Genomic DNA, 16,964 nt, shown 5'->3' on the forward strand with positions numbered 1-16,964 from the left:
ACGGGCAAAAGCGGCCCCTGTGCATGCAATTGGGCCGCTCAAGGCGTGACGTCACGTCTTGCTTCGGGAGGAGGGGAGAGAGGACCGGCAATCTCGAGCGTAGGAGAACCGTCCACTTCCTGGTATCTGTCATTTCAAATGACATTTGAAATGACAGATACCAGCGTGTCCGTGAAGCGTTAGGCCAGCACACCCAGGTTACTGTATAGCGCTCTATACAGTAAAATGGGTTGCGCGGGCCTAACGCTTCACGGACGCTTCTTGGACGCGGCTTGCATTTGCAAGCAATTTAAATACAGTATCGAGCGGTAGGTGAGCTGGACTGTGCGTGCGGCAAACGTGGGTGCGCCCGGCACTAACGCAGCTCTTCCTACCGCTCCTTACTGTATCAGCCTGCCAGTAATGAAAAGGAAGGATGTATTTGCAGGGTTCAGATGCAGGAGGAGGTGAATGGATTTCAGCCCTGAGATGCGGGAGAGCTGAACGCAGGGCAGAGATACGGAGGGGGGTGAATGGGCACAGGGCTCAGATAAGGGGAGCAGGGAGGGTGACTGGAATGCAGTAAGGATATGGGGGTGCGTCAGGGTCCTGCACACAGGGGGAGGGCGTGCGTGGATACGTGGTTGGGTTACAACATTTGCATCCTGAACAGTGATATGAAAGTGTGAGTCTGAAGTCAAAGCAGTTTCAAACACTGCAGTGAGGGGTTCAGACTGGGGTCCCAAGATGATTTCTCCCTGCCTCCCTCCGCGTGGAGTAACGTTGAAGCTGCTTAATGTGAAGAATCTCCCTGTGTCTGCAGGTCCCATCCCCCTTGTCCTTCCAGCACCGAGCCAGCAGTGAATCTGATCCGGAGGGAAGCCCCTTGCTGCCGTGGCGCCAGAACTCGCCGCTCAGCTTCGTCCTGCCGGGCACCGCCACGGTGAGTTTGTGGCACCAGGAGAAACGCACAAGATCCAAGGCACGGGGCGGTAATAAAAGCTCAGGGATCCCTCGGTGCCCTTTCAGCCTGACGAGTGCAGGGTTGTGTTCCTTTTGGTGCCTTTTTGTTTTCTGGCACCTTCTCCTCTTCCCGCAGCGGGCTGCAAACAGAGTCTCCGCCAGGGAGCAGCAGTCACTGAGCCTCCAGGCTGGGCCTGTATTTGTGCCCCCCTCCCGGCCTCCTTTTAATAAAAATCTCTCTCTTTTTCAAGGAGTTTGCACCTGCGCATAACAGAAGCCCTTCCGGCCTCAGCTCTCCCTCGCCGGCAGGAAGCCCTCAGCCTCAGGTAAGGAGGTCCTGCCGCTGTGTCCTTGAGAGGGGGTGGCCGGTCGCAGTTATAGATCTTGCAAGCAGAATCCAGGGGTTCTATTGTCTTAAGGAAACAATTCCTCGCTGGTGAGGTTTTGCAGTAGAGGTGGTTAATTTGTCTCTGTCTGATATTCTGCATTTTCTCAGGAAAGAGGCCCAAGGCAGATCACAGGGAAAGATGTGTGCGGTCGTAAAGGGCCATTGATGTGCACACTTGCGCCTTTCCGCCAGCTATCAAGCAGCTGTAAATGCGCGTGCGTATTCCGCACATGGCCCGATGCTTTACGACGTGGTCCGTAGCCAGAATTTTCAATGCAGATTCATGCGCGGGCTGTTGAAAATTACCCTCCCTAGGTTTAGCCTTTGCTAGGGGATCAAACTTTGGCCTCAAATTCTAATTTCAGATGTTGCTGATGAGCAGAGGAGGGGGATGAGAGGATAAGAGTGCAAAGGAAGATTAGAGAGAAGCTGATGGGGGGTAGTGACAGAGAGGAAGGCGCAGGGGAACCTGTGGCCCAGGGACAGCTACAAAATAACTAAAGCAATAATAATAATACACAAATTAATGTTTATAAACCACTGTGGAGAAAGATAGCAAATGGTTTTGGAATAATGCAAAAAAGTTGGAAAATTCACTGTTAATCTAAATCGGTTATTTACACTCTCAGGTAATAGAAGGACCAGGAGGCACTCCATGAAGTTAGCAAGTAGCACATTTAAAACAAATCGAAGACTATTCTTTTTCACTCAGCGCATAGTTAAGCTCTGGAATTCATTGCCAGAGGACGTGGTTTACGGCAGTTAGTGTGACTGGGTTTACAAAATAAGTTCCTAGAGGAGAAGTCCATAATCAATAAGGAATAGTAGCTTGGGATCTATCTTAATGTTTGGGTACTTGTCAGGTTCTTATGGCCTGGATTGGCCACTGTTGGAAACAGGATGCTGGGCTTGATGGACCCTCGGTCTGACCCAGTATGGCATTTTCTTATGTTCTTATGCTCAGAGCCCATAATTCAGGTCCTTTTGCACTGCCCTTGCATTGGAAATGGTTTTCTCTGGCATTATATCCACAATCAGGAAGAATATTGAAAGACAGGATTTTTCTTCATTTACAAATATATATATATATATTTTTTTTTTGGAAGGTGCTCAGCGTGATTTTGGTGGGGGAGGGGGGTCAGGGTTTTGGCCTAGCAGCTTCTTCCTCCTCATTTGGGCTTCAGAACTGACTGGGATTGGGGCCACGGTGTCACGAGCCTTTATGATTTTCTCCCATTTTCACTCTCTCTCCTCTCTCTGTAAATGTGCCAGAGACGGAGCGGGGACTCGCGGAGCAGCAGGTGTCCTGCAGGGGCTCCACTCGTCCAGTGGGAGGCGTCCTAATGCCCGTGGCTGGCGTTCCATTTACGACATTTCTTCTTCTTCTTGCAGCCCAAAAGCCTGCTGAAGGCCGGCATCCTCTATAAGACGAAAGTCGCCGAGAACGGGAAGAAGCTCCGGTAAGAGAGAGACTCGGGCGTGGCAAGGCGTGGCCCTGGACACGGCGGGGTTGGCCCTCCTTCCTGCGTGGCAAGGTGTGGCCCTGGACGCGGCGGGGTTGGCCCTCCTTCCTGCGTGGCAAGGTGTGGCCCTGGACGCGGCGGGGTTGGCCCTCCTTCCTGCGTGGCAAGGTGTGGCCCTGGACGCGGCGGGGTTGGCCCTCCTTCCTGCGTGGCAAGGTGTGGCCCTGGACGCGGCGGGGTTGGCCCTCCTTCCTGCGTGGCAAGGCGTGGCCCTGGACGCGGCGGGGTTGGCCCTCCTTCCTCCGTGGCAAGGCGTGGCCCTGGACGCGGCGGGGTTGGCCCTCCTTCCTGCGTGGCAAGGCGTGGCCCTGGACGCGGCGGGGTTGGCCCTCCTTCCTGCGTGGCAAGGTGTGGCCCTGGACGCGGCGGGGTTGGCCCTCCTTCCTCCGTGGCAAGGTGTGGCCCTGGACGCGGCGGGGTTGGCCCTCCTTCCTGCGTGGCAAGGTGTGGCCCTGGACGCGGCGGGGTTGGCCCTCCTTCCTCCGTGGCAAGGCGTGGCCCTGGACGCGGCGGGGTTGGCCCTCCTTCCTGCGTGGCAAGGCGTGGCCCTGGACACTGCGGGGTTGGCCCTCCTTGCTGCGTGGCAAGGCGTGGCCCTGGTCGCGGCGGGGTTGGCCCTCCTTCCTGCGTGGCAAGGTGTGGCCCTGGTCGCGGCGGGGTTGGCCCTCCTTGCTGTGTGGCAAGGCGTGGCCCTGGACACGGCGGGGTTGGCCCTCCTTCCTGCGTGGCAAGGCGTGGCCCTGGACACGGCGGGGTTGGCCCTCCTTCCTGCGTGGCAAGGTGTGGCCCTGGTCGCGGCGGGGTTGGCCCTCCTTCCTGCGTGGCAAGGTGTGGCCCTGGACGCGGCGGGGTTGGCCCTCCTTCCTGCGTGGCAAGGTGTGGCCCTGGTCGCGGCGGGGTTGGCCCTCCTTCCTGCCGCCTCGCCTTCCAGACGAGAGATGTGCAACTATAGTCCCGGCCAAAACAATGATACCCAGGCTTTTTTTTTTTGCCCAAATTGACTCAAACCTTCTGGATTTTTTTCCAGTGTAGATCTTAATGGGAACATTTTGGGCAAGGGAGGCAGAACAAAATTCTACAGTATTGACCCATTTTCTCTGCATTTGCAAACGAGCCATTTCTTTTATCGTTTTTTTTGGTTTTTTTTTTAATTTTGAACTGGGGAAACGCTGCCGAGCTGGTGAACTTTGCCCTTTTGCATGGAAATTGCATGTGTGAAATCTCCAGTGAACGGCTTTATGAATATCGTAGGGGCTGCAGGTGTGTGTGTGTATGGGTTGTGGGGGGGAGACGGTGAGAAATGGTTGAGGGTTGAGAGGTGGGGTGTATTCAGGAGCTGGGGGGCTTGCTTGAGTGTGGGGGGGTATTCTTCCCTGTGTGTGTGTGGAGGGGGAATGAGAGCTATGGGATGCTTGCGGTGAGGGGGGTTGGGGTGTATGGAAAGGGACAACTTTCTCTCCCTCCTCCCCCTCACCCCTGTGCATGTGTGGGGTATAGAGGAAGCAGTGAGTGGGTGGGTGATGATATAGGTGGGGAATGGTGTGTGGGTGGGTAGCACTCTTTCCCTCACACTCTGCTTTGTTGCCCTCCCCCCACTCTACTCACACCCTGCACATTGTGCCCTCCCCTCCATTTCATCTCTACTCAGCCCCCTTCCCTCTCACTCACCTCCTCCCTTCCCATCCTACTCACTGACCCTCCTACCCTGGCTGGTTCTCTTTCCCCCTCTCCCCCCTCTCTCCATCCCTTCCCTTCCTTCTCACTCACCTCCCTCCCTTTCCTGTTCTTGGGACAGGAAGCTCATGAAATGACTGAGCTGGGAGAGTGTCCTCCCCAGACTCCCCCCCCTCCCCCAAGAATATTGTGTGAATTTAGCCTTGAAATCTGGAGTTTGCTTGGCTTCTAGGCAGTTCATATGGAGGTTAATTTAGTCCAGATCTACATGCATAAAATTAGGAGTTACATGCAGACAATTGGCTGAATTTGCTTAAGTGGATTTGCAGCATCTTAAAACTATGCATGTACCTGTAATGTAAGCAGACTTTACGGCATAAAAATGAGGCATTCTGGGGAAAGGGAGCTCGCGTGGAGATTGCACGCCACTGATGTACCTAACTTTACACCCCCAGTTTGCATTGTCTAAATGTACAGGCATGTGTTTAGACTCGTAACCTGATTTTCAGATTAAAATTTAGACAACTGCCTTATGTTTGAATATTGGCCTCTTTCTGCGGCCTTAATACTCCCTAGCTTTGCAGATCAGCGCAGTTTAGCTCTGCCAGCAAACCACACAGAAAGAGGGCCTTATTGTGTTAATCTATCACCATGAGCTGGGTTTCCAAGAGAGCTGCCGCTCAGCCGGGAGGGGAGTTGTGCCTTCAGAGCACGCTGTCCTGGGCGGTGAGAGGGGAAGGACTTTCACGGGAGATGCCATGCCCCTGGAATCCCCTCCAAATCACGATGTACTAAGTATATCTGCATACATGTGAACAGACAAGCTCAGGCCACACGTATGTATATCCCCAGAATAAGGCAAAAGAAGGCACGACTTGCTGGTAGTGCCTATTATGACTGGCATATAGCGCACACGGATGAGTTTGATTTTGTAAACGAGGAATTTTTTTTGGAAATGGTTATTCTAGATATTTAACCCTCAGTTCTGACATAGTATATTTTCGCTATCCCCAGAATGTACACGTGCCTAGAGAGATGCTCCTTCTTCCAGGCTTGTATATGTACGTTTATGGTGATACCATCGTAACACTCATTTGCTCTGCCTCCCACCCCAGCAGGAAGAACTGGAGCTCATCCTGGACCGTTCTGGAAGGCGGAATTCTGACCTTCTTTAAAGATTCCAAAAATCTCTCCGCCAACTCGCTGGTAAGCCTTATTACGTGCCCAAGGAATAGCCCCGCCCGAGATGCCACCAGCCTGCAGGGCAGCAGCACTTAGATAGGGCCAACCTTGGTACAATCTGAGGGACCATGAGCAGGAGGGTATTAAAGGTTTTTCTAGCGTCTGCATTAAGCAGGAGAGTCTCTGTGCTGGTCTGGCTGCACTCTGCCATGCGCAGGGTTTCCTGATTTACTTCCAGACTTCTGCACCCGGAGATGCTGCTTCCGCCTGGGGGAGGGAAGGGAGTCATGGCCATTGTTAAGGGCAGCACCCGGTGGCTGGGTTTAGAACCCATGGTGCAGCACCCGGTGGCTGGGTTTAGAACCCATGGTGCAGCACCCGGTGGCTGGGTTTAGAACCCATGGTGCTGAAGTCTGGGAGGAGCCCTGGTAAATTGCTCTTGGCCTCGGAGATGTTGCTGCAATGAACCAGGCTAGGAACTGGGAGGGTGGGTGTAGCTGCAAACGAAAGCTCATGTCACCAGAATCCTAGCATTGGTTTTGATTGAAGAATGGAAGAAACAGGAGAGAGGAGGAACCAGCAGACAAAAAAAAAAAGGTTTGTGCTAAAAATATCATAACGCACCCAAATATAAATGAAGCCCAAGTCCCACTGCTGCTCCTTGTGACCTTGAGCAAGTCAATTTCCTCTGCTGCCTTAGGTACAAACTTAGATTGCGAGCCCTCTGTTGCAGGGGAATGCCTGTAGTATCTGAACGCAATAATGCTTTAGCTCAGCTTCAGAAAAGTGAGTAATTAAATCCAGCACTTTATACTGTACTAGCAGAAAGAGTTGCTCTGCACTGAACCTCTGAACGCTGGGCAAGCCAAGGGCCAAGTTTTATTTATGAAATGGTTTTGTAATTCAGGGAGATTATTGTTGTGTTAAGTGCATGTGGTTGCAGGACTTTGTCACCCATGCATAACCAGTGCACAGTGCCCCGAGTCTCAGAGCTGCATGGCATACAAGTGTTGAGTCAGAGCAGGCTGTTATGCAACGCACAATTCTTCCCCTCCCGCCCTCTCTTTCCAGAAACCGGCATCTGCATTAAGCACCCCGGAGTACACCATAGACCTGCGTGGAGCGACCCTCAGCTGGGCAGGCAGGGACAAGTCTAGTAAGAAGAACGTCTTAGAGGTGAGCTGCTGCCAGGCTACCCCAGGCCTCTCCCTTCCTGTATCTGTCAGCTGGGATATATCCTTAGCAGCGTGCACAGAAATAACTGGAAAGGCTGGATGGCCCAGCTGGCCTTTCTCTGCTGTCACCTGCTGTGTTACTGGGCTTCCTAGCCTCTCATGCACACTCCTGGATATCCTGGACACAGTCAGATGGCTCCAGGCTAGAGCAGAGGACGTAGAGGTCGATATTAAAAAGGGCTTCTGTGGTTAAGTTCAAGACTCAGCCAGACCACCCTGTGTTTTAAAAAAACCCTTCTAAGCTGAGCAGTTATGTTTCAGTCATGTAAGTCATTGCACGTTTAAAACTGAGCCGGGATGAGAGCACTCTGGGACGTGGTTGATGAACATCAACGCTAGCAGGGTAAAGATCTCCGGCTAACTCTGGTCGGCAAAAAAGCAGCCCTAAAGTTAACCTGAGAAATGCTTCCCTGCAAAAACAAAAAAACCGAAGAACAGAAGCAGCTGTGCAGCCCCAATCTGCCCGATAAATGTTAATGTGCAGTGAAAGGACCAATCAGGAAGCCAGGGAAGTGAATAAATGCATATTAAATGCTGGTACAGTTCTCTGCCATCCCGGCAGTTAATAGTGAAGCCAGTGGGAGAAACCTGGCTGAGCCGTGCGCTGATGGGGGTTGGGGAGTAGGGGAGGGGGGTTCAGTGTTCGGCTGAAATTGGGGGGAGGGATCAGGGCTGCTTTGCCGGTTCATTAACACTTATTGGGGGGGGGGGGGAATCGGGAGGGATTGGAGCTGCTTGGAGAGTACATTAAAATGGATCGGGGCTGGAGGGGGGAGGGAGTAGGAGGGATCAGGGCTGCGCAGTCGCTGCAAAAAAAAACCCCAAACAATATTCAGTAAAGCCGGCTAAGGGCTGAGACACCCAGATAACTTTATATATTCAGTGAGAGATTCTTCCCGCTGGGCGCGTGGCTACATTCTTCCTGATAGCTTTGCTGCTGGCCGGCTTACTGACCTCGCAGTTCTGTGTCTCGCCCGGATCGAGGATTCTCTGTTATTCTGATAAAGAGAACGTATCCTTCTTTTTCCCTCCCCCCCCCCCCCCCCCCCTCTCTCTGCAGTTGAAAACTCGCGGCGGCTCCGAGTACCTGATCCAGCACGATTCAGAGGTCATCACCGCAGACTGGCAGAAGATCATCTCCGAGAGCATCCAGAGGCTGGTACTTGCCATCCACACAGACGCTTGGGGTGGGAGGGGGGGCGCGGCGGCAGCACCTCGGGGTGCCCATGACCGGGTATCCTGCCGTTTTAGTGTCATCCTCTGTCAGCACACAATGGGCCAGACGCGATAAAAGGTTTTCCCTTTTTTGTGTCTGGGGGAAAAATGAGTAGCGTATCTGGCCCAACTGTGCTTGGAGAGGGTAATTTTCAAAATGTTTCATGCAGAGAAAAGGGTGTTTACCTGCCTAAAAAGGGCCGTATATGCAAATGCCCCCCCCCCCCCCACCACGGTTAAGGGTTCCCAGGCTGTTCACGCAGCGCACACGTCTACCTGTGGGAGTGGGGGGAGGGGCAGGGTTAGGTCAGGGAAGGGGAACCTGCGCGTTGGGATTGCATCTTACAAATCCCCACAGGCACTTCCACCCTAGGTACTCCACCTGCTTCCCTGCTTTTCCCTGCCAGCTGAATTTTCAGCGGGTTTGCAGGCCCCACTGGTACAAAATACCTGTGGGTGGTCTCAAAATTTCCCCCATAGTGGCTTGAAGGGGTCAGACAGGAACACAAGCACACACGCCACCCCCTCCCCCAGCCCGCCCGCCACTTACTAACAGGGGAGAGACATAAGTCCGGGTTACACGCTGTGGCATCCCTCGACAGTCGGCTGTCTGGGGTTGCTGAGGAGGTCGTCGTCCTGCCCAGCAGCAGCTGGAACACAATGGCGCGCTCGTTAGTGTATCGAGCTTCTCGTCAGGGTGTGATGAAGTGGGGAGAAGGACATAAAATGAGAGAGTATCACCTTTTCAGCACCGGTATTGTAATGGTGCAACAAACAGGGACTATAATAGCTAAACCAAAGTGGGATTTAACGAAACTTAACCTGAGTAAACAGGGACAGCGCCATTAGGTTGGGATCAGATCTTGGAATGCCAGAAATATTCTGTTCTCATTTGGCATTGCTAATGGTGCTCCTTGGATCCACTTGTGACCTCCACAGATCACAATTTACAATCATTTTGTCATATCCCAAATGTGTGTCTTCAGTCCACAGATGACATTCTCGAAGAAAATGGAGAAAACCTTCAGGAGTTTGGCTCCAACGAGAGACTAAGCAGTAAGAAAGAGCGAGGTGAGAAGGACAAGAAAGCATCAGGTAGAACCATCCGTCCCCGGAGCTTTGCCCACTTCCGTTTCTAAACGCTCAAGATCGCAGGATCTGTGTGGTCAAGGTTACGGTGTAAAAGGTTTGAGGCCCTGGGGGTAAAGCCTGTGAATGCCCCCTGCTCTGGACCTCGGGACACTCCCAGCAAATCAGGTTTTCAGGCTATGCAGAATGAATATGCATGAGATGGATTTGCATAGAACGAAGGCACATTCATTGTGAACGTCCTAAAAACTGGCTGAGGACTGGGTTGAGAATACCTGCCGTGTGTGGATGAGGGTCTGTGCCCTGTGAGCCCCTCCTGATCACACTGAATTCCTGCACCGTGACTCCCAGAGATGCGCTCCGTTCCTTGCAGTCTCTTTTATGAAGCACAAGCAAAGAGAGTGAACCCTTCAGTGCCTCTTCAGGTAGCCCCTGCAGCAGCCATCAGCTTGTATCCCTACATGCCATTTATGGGGACCTCCACAGTGCGCCTGTCCCCGTAAACAGGTTTCCTGCACCTTGGTTTGCACTTCTACTGCCAAGCTTTGGACCAGCCCACAGGCTGAGAGGTCCATATTCAGAAGCTGGCCAGCTAGCAAAGTTAGCCAATTATCTGGCTACCCTGCCCTGCTCCTGAGCTAGCCGGATAACTTTTTAGCTGGATAAATAGTTATCTGGCTCTCTCGGGGCCGGTCAGTGAGGTGGGATTTTCAAATCCTGCCATTTGTAAGGCTGAGTCCAAACTTAGCTGGATACATGGTGCTGAATATGGACCTCTGTTATTCTTTGAACGAAATTGCTGTAAAGAGCAAAGATTGCATCCTTGAGAATCCAAGACAGAACGGCAAGTACAGTATCTGAGCTGTTTAACTCCTGTTTTACCCCTTTCTTCTGTTCCAGGCTCCAGGCAGAACATTAATAGTGTGGGCTCAGAAAGCGACTCCAATAAAGTCCGCAACAAATTGAAAAAGTTTCTGCTAAGGAGGCCGACATTACAAGCCCTGAGAGATAAAGGGTACATAAAAGGTGAGAAGGCTTATGTGGGAGAGAGAAGGGTATATAAAAGATCAGGGGGCAGTATGGGAGGGAAAAGAACTACATTCAGGTAGTGAGGGAGCAGGAGGGCTGATGTGCATGGATGGACCGGGAGAGAGATCTCGGGGTGATAGTGTCTGCCGGTCTGAAGGCTGCGAAGCAATGTGACAAGGCAGTGGCTAAGGCCAGAGAGATGCAGGGCTGCCTAGGGCGATGCATAACCGGCAGGAAACAGGAGGCGATGATGCCCCTGTACAGGTCTGTGGTGAGGCCTCACCTGGAGCACTCTGGTCAGTGCTGGAGACCTCATCTCAAAAAGGATAGAGAGAGGATGGAAGTGGTCCAGAGAGAGGCAATCACAACGGTGTGGGGTCTGCACCAAAAGACTTGTGAGATAAGATTGCAGAACTTAAATATGTGTACTCTGGAGGAGAAGAAAGTCAGTCAGGGGAGATAAGATACAGACTTCTAAATACTTTAAAGGTATAAATGATGCACAAGAATGAAACCTTTTCCAGTGGAAAGGAAGCTGTAGGACTAGGGGTCATGATATGAAACTCCAAGGTGGGGTTAGGCTCCAGAACAAGGTCAGGAAATAATTCTTCACAGAGAGGGAGGTGGATGCCTGGAATGCCCTCCCGGAGGAGGTGGTGAAGACAAGAATGGTGATGAATTCACAAGAATGTGGGATAAACACTGAGGATCCCTAGTAGGTAGAGGATAGAGATGAAGAAAAGGGGTAAACCTATGGTAACTTTAGGTGTAAGATTTCTGCATGGGGGTAACTCGCATGGAGAAGTAGTTCTAACCCTAAACTACTTGCTGGGCAGACTGAAGGGATCATTTTGGTCTTCATCTGCCTTCATATATTATGTTACCTCATCAACTCGTCTGATTGCTCTCTCTCTCTCGCTCTCTCTCCTGGCCTGGGATTTCCTTTCGCCTGATTTTCAAAGCCATTTATGGTTTGATGTGCATTAAGTAGCTGATACAAAACAGCCAGAGGCTGAGTGTGTGTAACCTGCTTTCCCACGCGCTGGCGAGAGAGAGGCATTCTGGGTGACAGGTGCCTGCTTTTTCTGATTTTAAGAGAAACTGCACAAGTTTCGCCCTTCCAAGAGCAGGGGTAACCTTGTGTGGGGTATTCCTTGCACACAGCAGGCCACTTGACCTCAAATTTCACAAGCGACCTCCTGTGCAGGAGAGGGGAGATAGGACAGAGGTTTAGAAACTTGCACAGTGTGCAGGAGGTTAATAGGAAACGGATATTTACACAGTCAAACCCTGCCATTAGGAGGCACCGCCCGAAAGTAACCGGGAGCAGATTTCAAGCAAAGTGAAGAAAGTATTTGTTCAGTCAACGCGTGGTTAGGCTGAAGAATTTGTTGTCAGAGATTGTGGTCAAAGCTAGTGAGGTATGAGTGGATTAAAAAAAAAACCATGGTTGGGACAGGTTTCTGGAAGACTCGGGGACCGCCAGCTCCTTCTCTGGGCAGGAAGAGCGTAAGGGATGTGCCGGGAGCTTCGCGTGGCCCAGGCTGGCCGGCATCAGAGTCGGCATGCTGGGCTCGATGGACCATCGCTCTCTCCCGGCGCGGCACCTCCTGCGTGTGCCATAAACCTTCCCGCTCTCGCTTTCGGAGGGGGCAAAATCTTTCACCCCTCAGCTTGGAAGGATGCCCTTCTTTGCTATGATCTGAACCTGAGAATTTGGTGACACGCTGTCCTCCTCTTACCCCTCGCGTGGCTGGGGCTTGCTCGGAGCACACTTCTGTGGCCTCTTTATTTTACCAGCTGGGCTGCCGGTTCTGTAGCCTCTGAATGTTTTTCTTTCTTTCTTTCTCTGCTGCCTTAGATCAGGTCTTTGGCTGTCACCTGCAGACACTGTGCGAGCGGGAGAAGACTGAGGTGCCCACCTTCGTGGCGCAGTGCATTCGTGCGGTGGAGATCAGAGGTACGTGAACCCCAGAGGGACCTGGAAGCCAGGGAGGGGAACAAAGAAGATCACGCAACAGGGAAGGGAGGAGGATTGTGCAAGAGAGGAGCAAGAATGACCCCGCCCACAGAGTGAGAGCAGGAGGAAGAAATGGGGAGCAATGATTCCGGGGGATGGATGAGGGTTTACAGAGAGAGAGGACAGGGAGGGAGGAGTGATGGGGAGGAGTGAATGGGGTCTTACTGATGGAGGAGGGAGGGTTTACAGAGAGAGAGGAATGGGGGCGCTCAGGTGTGCTCTCCCTCACAGGTGTGACTCTCTCATGCTCTCCAGTGATGCAGTTTTCCTGTGCAAGGCTTCATCTATAAAATCCCTTCCCCACCCTTGGGGTAACCTCTAGCCGAGCTACAGGACCTTAGAGAAATGGTCAAGAAATGGTGCTGATTTTTTTTTTTTTTAACTTCTTTGCAAGTTCATATCCTGGGAATACTTAGGAAGAGCTGAGTAAATCTGTGATGATTACTCTTAATCTGTCATTTACAAATCCTCTTCTCTCAGGTCTGGATATTGATGGACTTTATCGCATCAGTGGGAATCTGGCAGTTGTCCAGAAGTTACGTTACAAAGTAGATCACGGTACGTAAGATGGATCCCTGGGTGTCACAGTTGTGCATTCTTCTGAAGATAACCGCAAGATCCACATTCAAAAGCATTTAGCAGGATAACTCAGACGCTATCTGGCTACATGAATATTGGGTCACTTATGTGGCTAAAGTCTAGGCAGATAACTTGGGCCATTCCAGGGGCATAAATCAAAGGAGCTGAGTTAGCTCCATATTCAGAGTTAGCCCGATGACTTGTCCAGCTAACTCTGGTTGGCCCATACTTCTGTCCTAAAGGTGGCCGGATAACTTTAAGAGAGCTGGATATATTCAGCAGCCGTACCACTTTCAAATATAGGCTAAGCTAGCTGGATAACTTTATCCTGCAAACTTGCCGAGTTGCACAGCAGCTGAAAATATGGACCTCCCCGTGTCTTTAGTGGGAGTGATCCTAGTGCCCGGGGCTCTGTGGAAGGATGCTAGTTTGTTTTGTTGTATATTCATGGATGCATTTTGTCTGCTTGGGGTCCTGCTCACACAATGTTTGCCTGTAATTTTAGGTGTTGCTTGGTACTGGGTGAGCCAGTTCTGTTTTGAGGTGGAGCCTGGCAATCACAGCATGGAACTAGGCCTGGGACACAAGTGGCAATCTTCCCTCTACTACTGACTCTTTGTGTGACCCTGGAGCAAGCCACTGTATCCCCACTGACCCAGCTGTAACAATATTTCCTGCCCTTTGGGTTGCAATCTGCCTGACCCTCCACCCCAGGGGGTCTGTGGCTAAAGTTAATAAATTGTGATGCTCTCTGCAGTTCTGTGGGAATGAAATTATGCTAAATGTTTATTCTACAGCAGAAATGCAAGCAATAAATCCCCATGTGGGTGTTCAGTTAGATTAAATATTAGCACGACTTAAACCCACAGGATGTGTCTGGTTATGTGCTCCATTGTAGGAAAAAACAGATTTTTGTAAGCACCAAGCAAAGGTTCCATGGTGTGAGAGTAATAGTACATGACTGGCTGCAGAGATCCCAGCCCTCCATTTCCCAGCATCATTCTACAGACGGATATGTCTTGTGCTCCAAGTGCAAATATCATGGGCCATTGCTTGCATGTTATGCTGTAAATGTGCACATATCACTGGCCAGTGTTTGTGTCTCACGCTGTAAGTGTTTATATATCGTGGATCGGTGTCAGTGTCTCGCGCTGTGAGATGCAGGCCGGTGTTTGCGTCTCATGCTGTAAGTGTTTATATATATCATGGATCGGTGTCAGTGTCTCTCGCCGTTAGATGCAGGCCTGTGTTTGTGTCTTGCGCTGTAAGTGTTTATATATTGTGGATCGGTGTCAGTGTCTTGCACTGTGAGATGCAGGCCAGTGTTTGTGTCTCGTGCTGTAAGTGTTTATATATTGTTATGAAAAAAAGTTTAGCAAAGGACAACAGAGACAGTGTATTTCTCATAATCAAAAGCCTTTATTTCTTATGCGCATAAGGAAGTCTGCTCCTAAGCCTTTACGAGACTGACTTGGGTTAGATATTTATTTATTTAAATTCTTTTACTATACCGATACTAGATATGCCATTTGCTAGTCTTAAATACAGTTTTGCCCTAGTAATTAAAACAACACTCCTTTGATTTAGGGTCACAAGGTGAAAGGAAACATTTGCTTACATCTGACATTCCAAACAGCCCTGGGAAACTAACTAACCTTGGAGACAGGCATATTTTATAATGCTTCATTGTGGGCCTAAAACTACAAAGAGAGACACTATTTCTTCTGCTAAAGGTCAAAAGAAGGCCTCAAATTGCGAGCAGTGCCTCCTGGAACCCTTTTGGTAAATTAAACAGATGGCCCTAATAAATTTTATTATCACAGTCCCTCCTGTTGGTCCAGGGGGCAATGCTTGTCTTAAATATTTACTAAATTTTTACTCATAGTGCATACAAAAAAAAAATCCCAGGAGGGGTTTTCTGTGTCAGTATAGTGAGAAAGGTGTGACAGTAAAGTATCTATAGCTTGCATGTGACTTCTAATACTATCATCATTATTAATATAAGAACAACAAGAAAAATTTAATAAATTGACAATTTCCTCCTTTGTCAGCAAGCAACATGTCTAGCACCATGCGATTATCTAAAACTACTTCTTTAAGAGATGCAGGCCGGTGTTTGTGTCTCGTACTGTAAACGTGCACGTATCACAGTCTGTGTTGCCTCTCTTTTCAGACGAGAACTTGAACCTGGAGGATGGCCGCTGGGATGATGTTCATGTCATCACTGGAGCGCTGAAGCTGTTTTTCCGGGAGCTTCCAGAACCTCTCTTTCCATACAGCCATTTTGACAGATTCATTGCTGCCATAAGTATGAATATTAGTTAAGAATGTCCAGTTATTTTGTTTAAATTTTCCTTGGCTTTTTACTTTATACAATCATTTTAAAATTTCATTCCTCTTTTGGTGATCACTGCCTGATCTCAAGTTTAGGAGGTTTAGAATCATTTTGGGTTTACTGCTCAGTGTAACTAGAAGGTAAATGTCAGGCTGTGTTCTTAGCATGAATAATGTCGGACAGTAAAAATTATCATTATCTAATGATTAGGGTAGCCAGGGGGACAAACTGAAGCAGGCCTGTTTTTATCCCACTGCATTCAGGGAGATGTAGTGCTAAGAAAAGCAGGCACTGCATCTCCCTGCATGCAGTAGGTTAAAGCCAAGACTGTCTCAGCCTGTTTCCTTGGATGTGGCCATCCTATTTTGTGATGTCAGACAGGAAATATCCCGACAGTTTTGGGGAAAGGACAAGAGGCTGTCTGGAGATGGGATGGGGTGCCGGTGAGATGAGGAGATGCTAGGAAGAAAGTGACAGGATTTAAATATAGAAGCTCTATAGGTTTCTGTATTTATTGCCCAGCCCTCCCCCCTCCACACGCACGCACACTCACACAGACACACACACACCTTTCGTGGGGCTTATATTTTAGTGGGATATTTTAATTTGCCAAGCCACAGAGCCTGAGCTGCTGGCAGCACTGACTTACAGAGTAACATAGTGTCAAGGATCAATTTTCAAAAAATGGCTGGGGCCTAAATGTAGATAGATTTTCAGTGGAACTTAGGTCCCTAAACCTTCAGTTGAAAATTGACCTAAATTTAGGAACCTAAAATATAGAATCCTAGATTTAGGGTCCTAACGTTTTAGGTTCCCTACTACCCCCTCTCCGCTGCACTAATTCATCCCCAAAGCCACCCACTTTTTAATAATCACCCTAAACTGAAGGTCCTAGTGAAACTAGGCTCCTAAATGTAGACACTCAGCCCTGGTCCATTTTTGAAGGAGCCTAAACCCTTGAAATTTGACCCACAGTAAATGATGGCAGATGAAGTCCAGTTGGGCCCATCCGGTCCGCCCAGCTGAAATTCTTCTTCTGGTTTTCTACCCCTTTGGGGGAGGTGAGCAAATAAAATACCCCAACAAACACCAGCTCCCTCCACCCAGTTTTTATTATCCGATCTCCCAGCTCTTTTATTCTATATCTGTCCCAATAGTGTCCAACATCTGTTACGGGCCTCCACCACTTCCTCTGGGAAGCCATTGTGGCTCTCACTGTCTTCCTCTTTGCTTGTTACAAGACCCAACACAACCCTCCGTCTCCCTTCCAGCCGTAGGATTTGAAGAAATGTGGGTCAGTTTGATGATTACCTTCTTATTCTCCAGGGAAACACAAGCTCTGATTATATATCTCTCCATATTTGCAGAAGATTATTTTAGGCTGAGATGCATGCCCGATTGGTTGCAGCGGTGCTTTTTCTGACTGACCTGGAGACCTTTGAGATTGCCCTCAGCTGTCCTCCTTTTTTCCCCACTAACGTTTTCCTTTTTCTTTTCTTTTTTTTTTTTACAAGAAATTCCAGATGCGAATAACCAAATCGTGTACATCAGAGAGCTGGTGCAGAGCCTGCCCCCTGCCAACTATAACACCATGCGGCTGCTTTTCAGACACTTGTGCGAGTGAGTGACGCTCAAGCACGGGTCATGGGTATTCGCCATCCAAATGCATCTTTTCTCCATGCTACTCTTCTCGTTTTTGTCCCCTGAATGCTTCACCTATGCAGAGATTGAAAACTAGCAAAGATTGCAGCCA

At 50.0% G+C, this 16,964-nt stretch overlaps 1 protein-coding gene across 8 annotated transcripts in view; it reads left to right on the plus strand.

The window, feature by feature from the left end:
* Positions 1-16,964, plus strand: part of ARHGAP27 (Rho GTPase activating protein 27) — a 181,076-nt gene that overhangs the window by 156,594 nt on the left and 7,518 nt on the right. For 7 of the 8 annotated variants that reach the window (XM_029572473.1, XM_029572477.1, XM_029572474.1 and 4 more), the window contains 12 exons: positions 803-922; positions 1,194-1,268; positions 2,723-2,790; positions 5,643-5,733; positions 6,781-6,885; positions 8,005-8,103; positions 9,146-9,254; positions 10,149-10,274; positions 12,139-12,237; positions 12,778-12,855; positions 15,050-15,184; positions 16,726-16,831. In XM_029572473.1, coding sequence (XP_029428333.1) covers positions 803-922; positions 1,194-1,268; positions 2,723-2,790; positions 5,643-5,733; positions 6,781-6,885; positions 8,005-8,103; positions 9,146-9,254; positions 10,149-10,274; positions 12,139-12,237; positions 12,778-12,855; positions 15,050-15,184; positions 16,726-16,831 — 1,211 coding nt within the window. The remainder of the gene's footprint in view (positions 1-802; positions 923-1,193; positions 1,269-2,722; positions 2,791-5,642; positions 5,734-6,780; positions 6,886-8,004; positions 8,104-9,145; positions 9,255-10,148; positions 10,275-12,138; positions 12,238-12,777; positions 12,856-15,049; positions 15,185-16,725; positions 16,832-16,964) is intronic. The other variant, XM_029572476.1, reaches the window with a different exon arrangement.

Source organism: Rhinatrema bivittatum, chromosome 12 (assembly GCF_901001135.1).
Source record: "Rhinatrema bivittatum chromosome 12, aRhiBiv1.1, whole genome shotgun sequence".
In the NCBI taxonomy this organism is placed as follows: Eukaryota; Metazoa; Chordata; class Amphibia; order Gymnophiona; family Rhinatrematidae; genus Rhinatrema; species Rhinatrema bivittatum.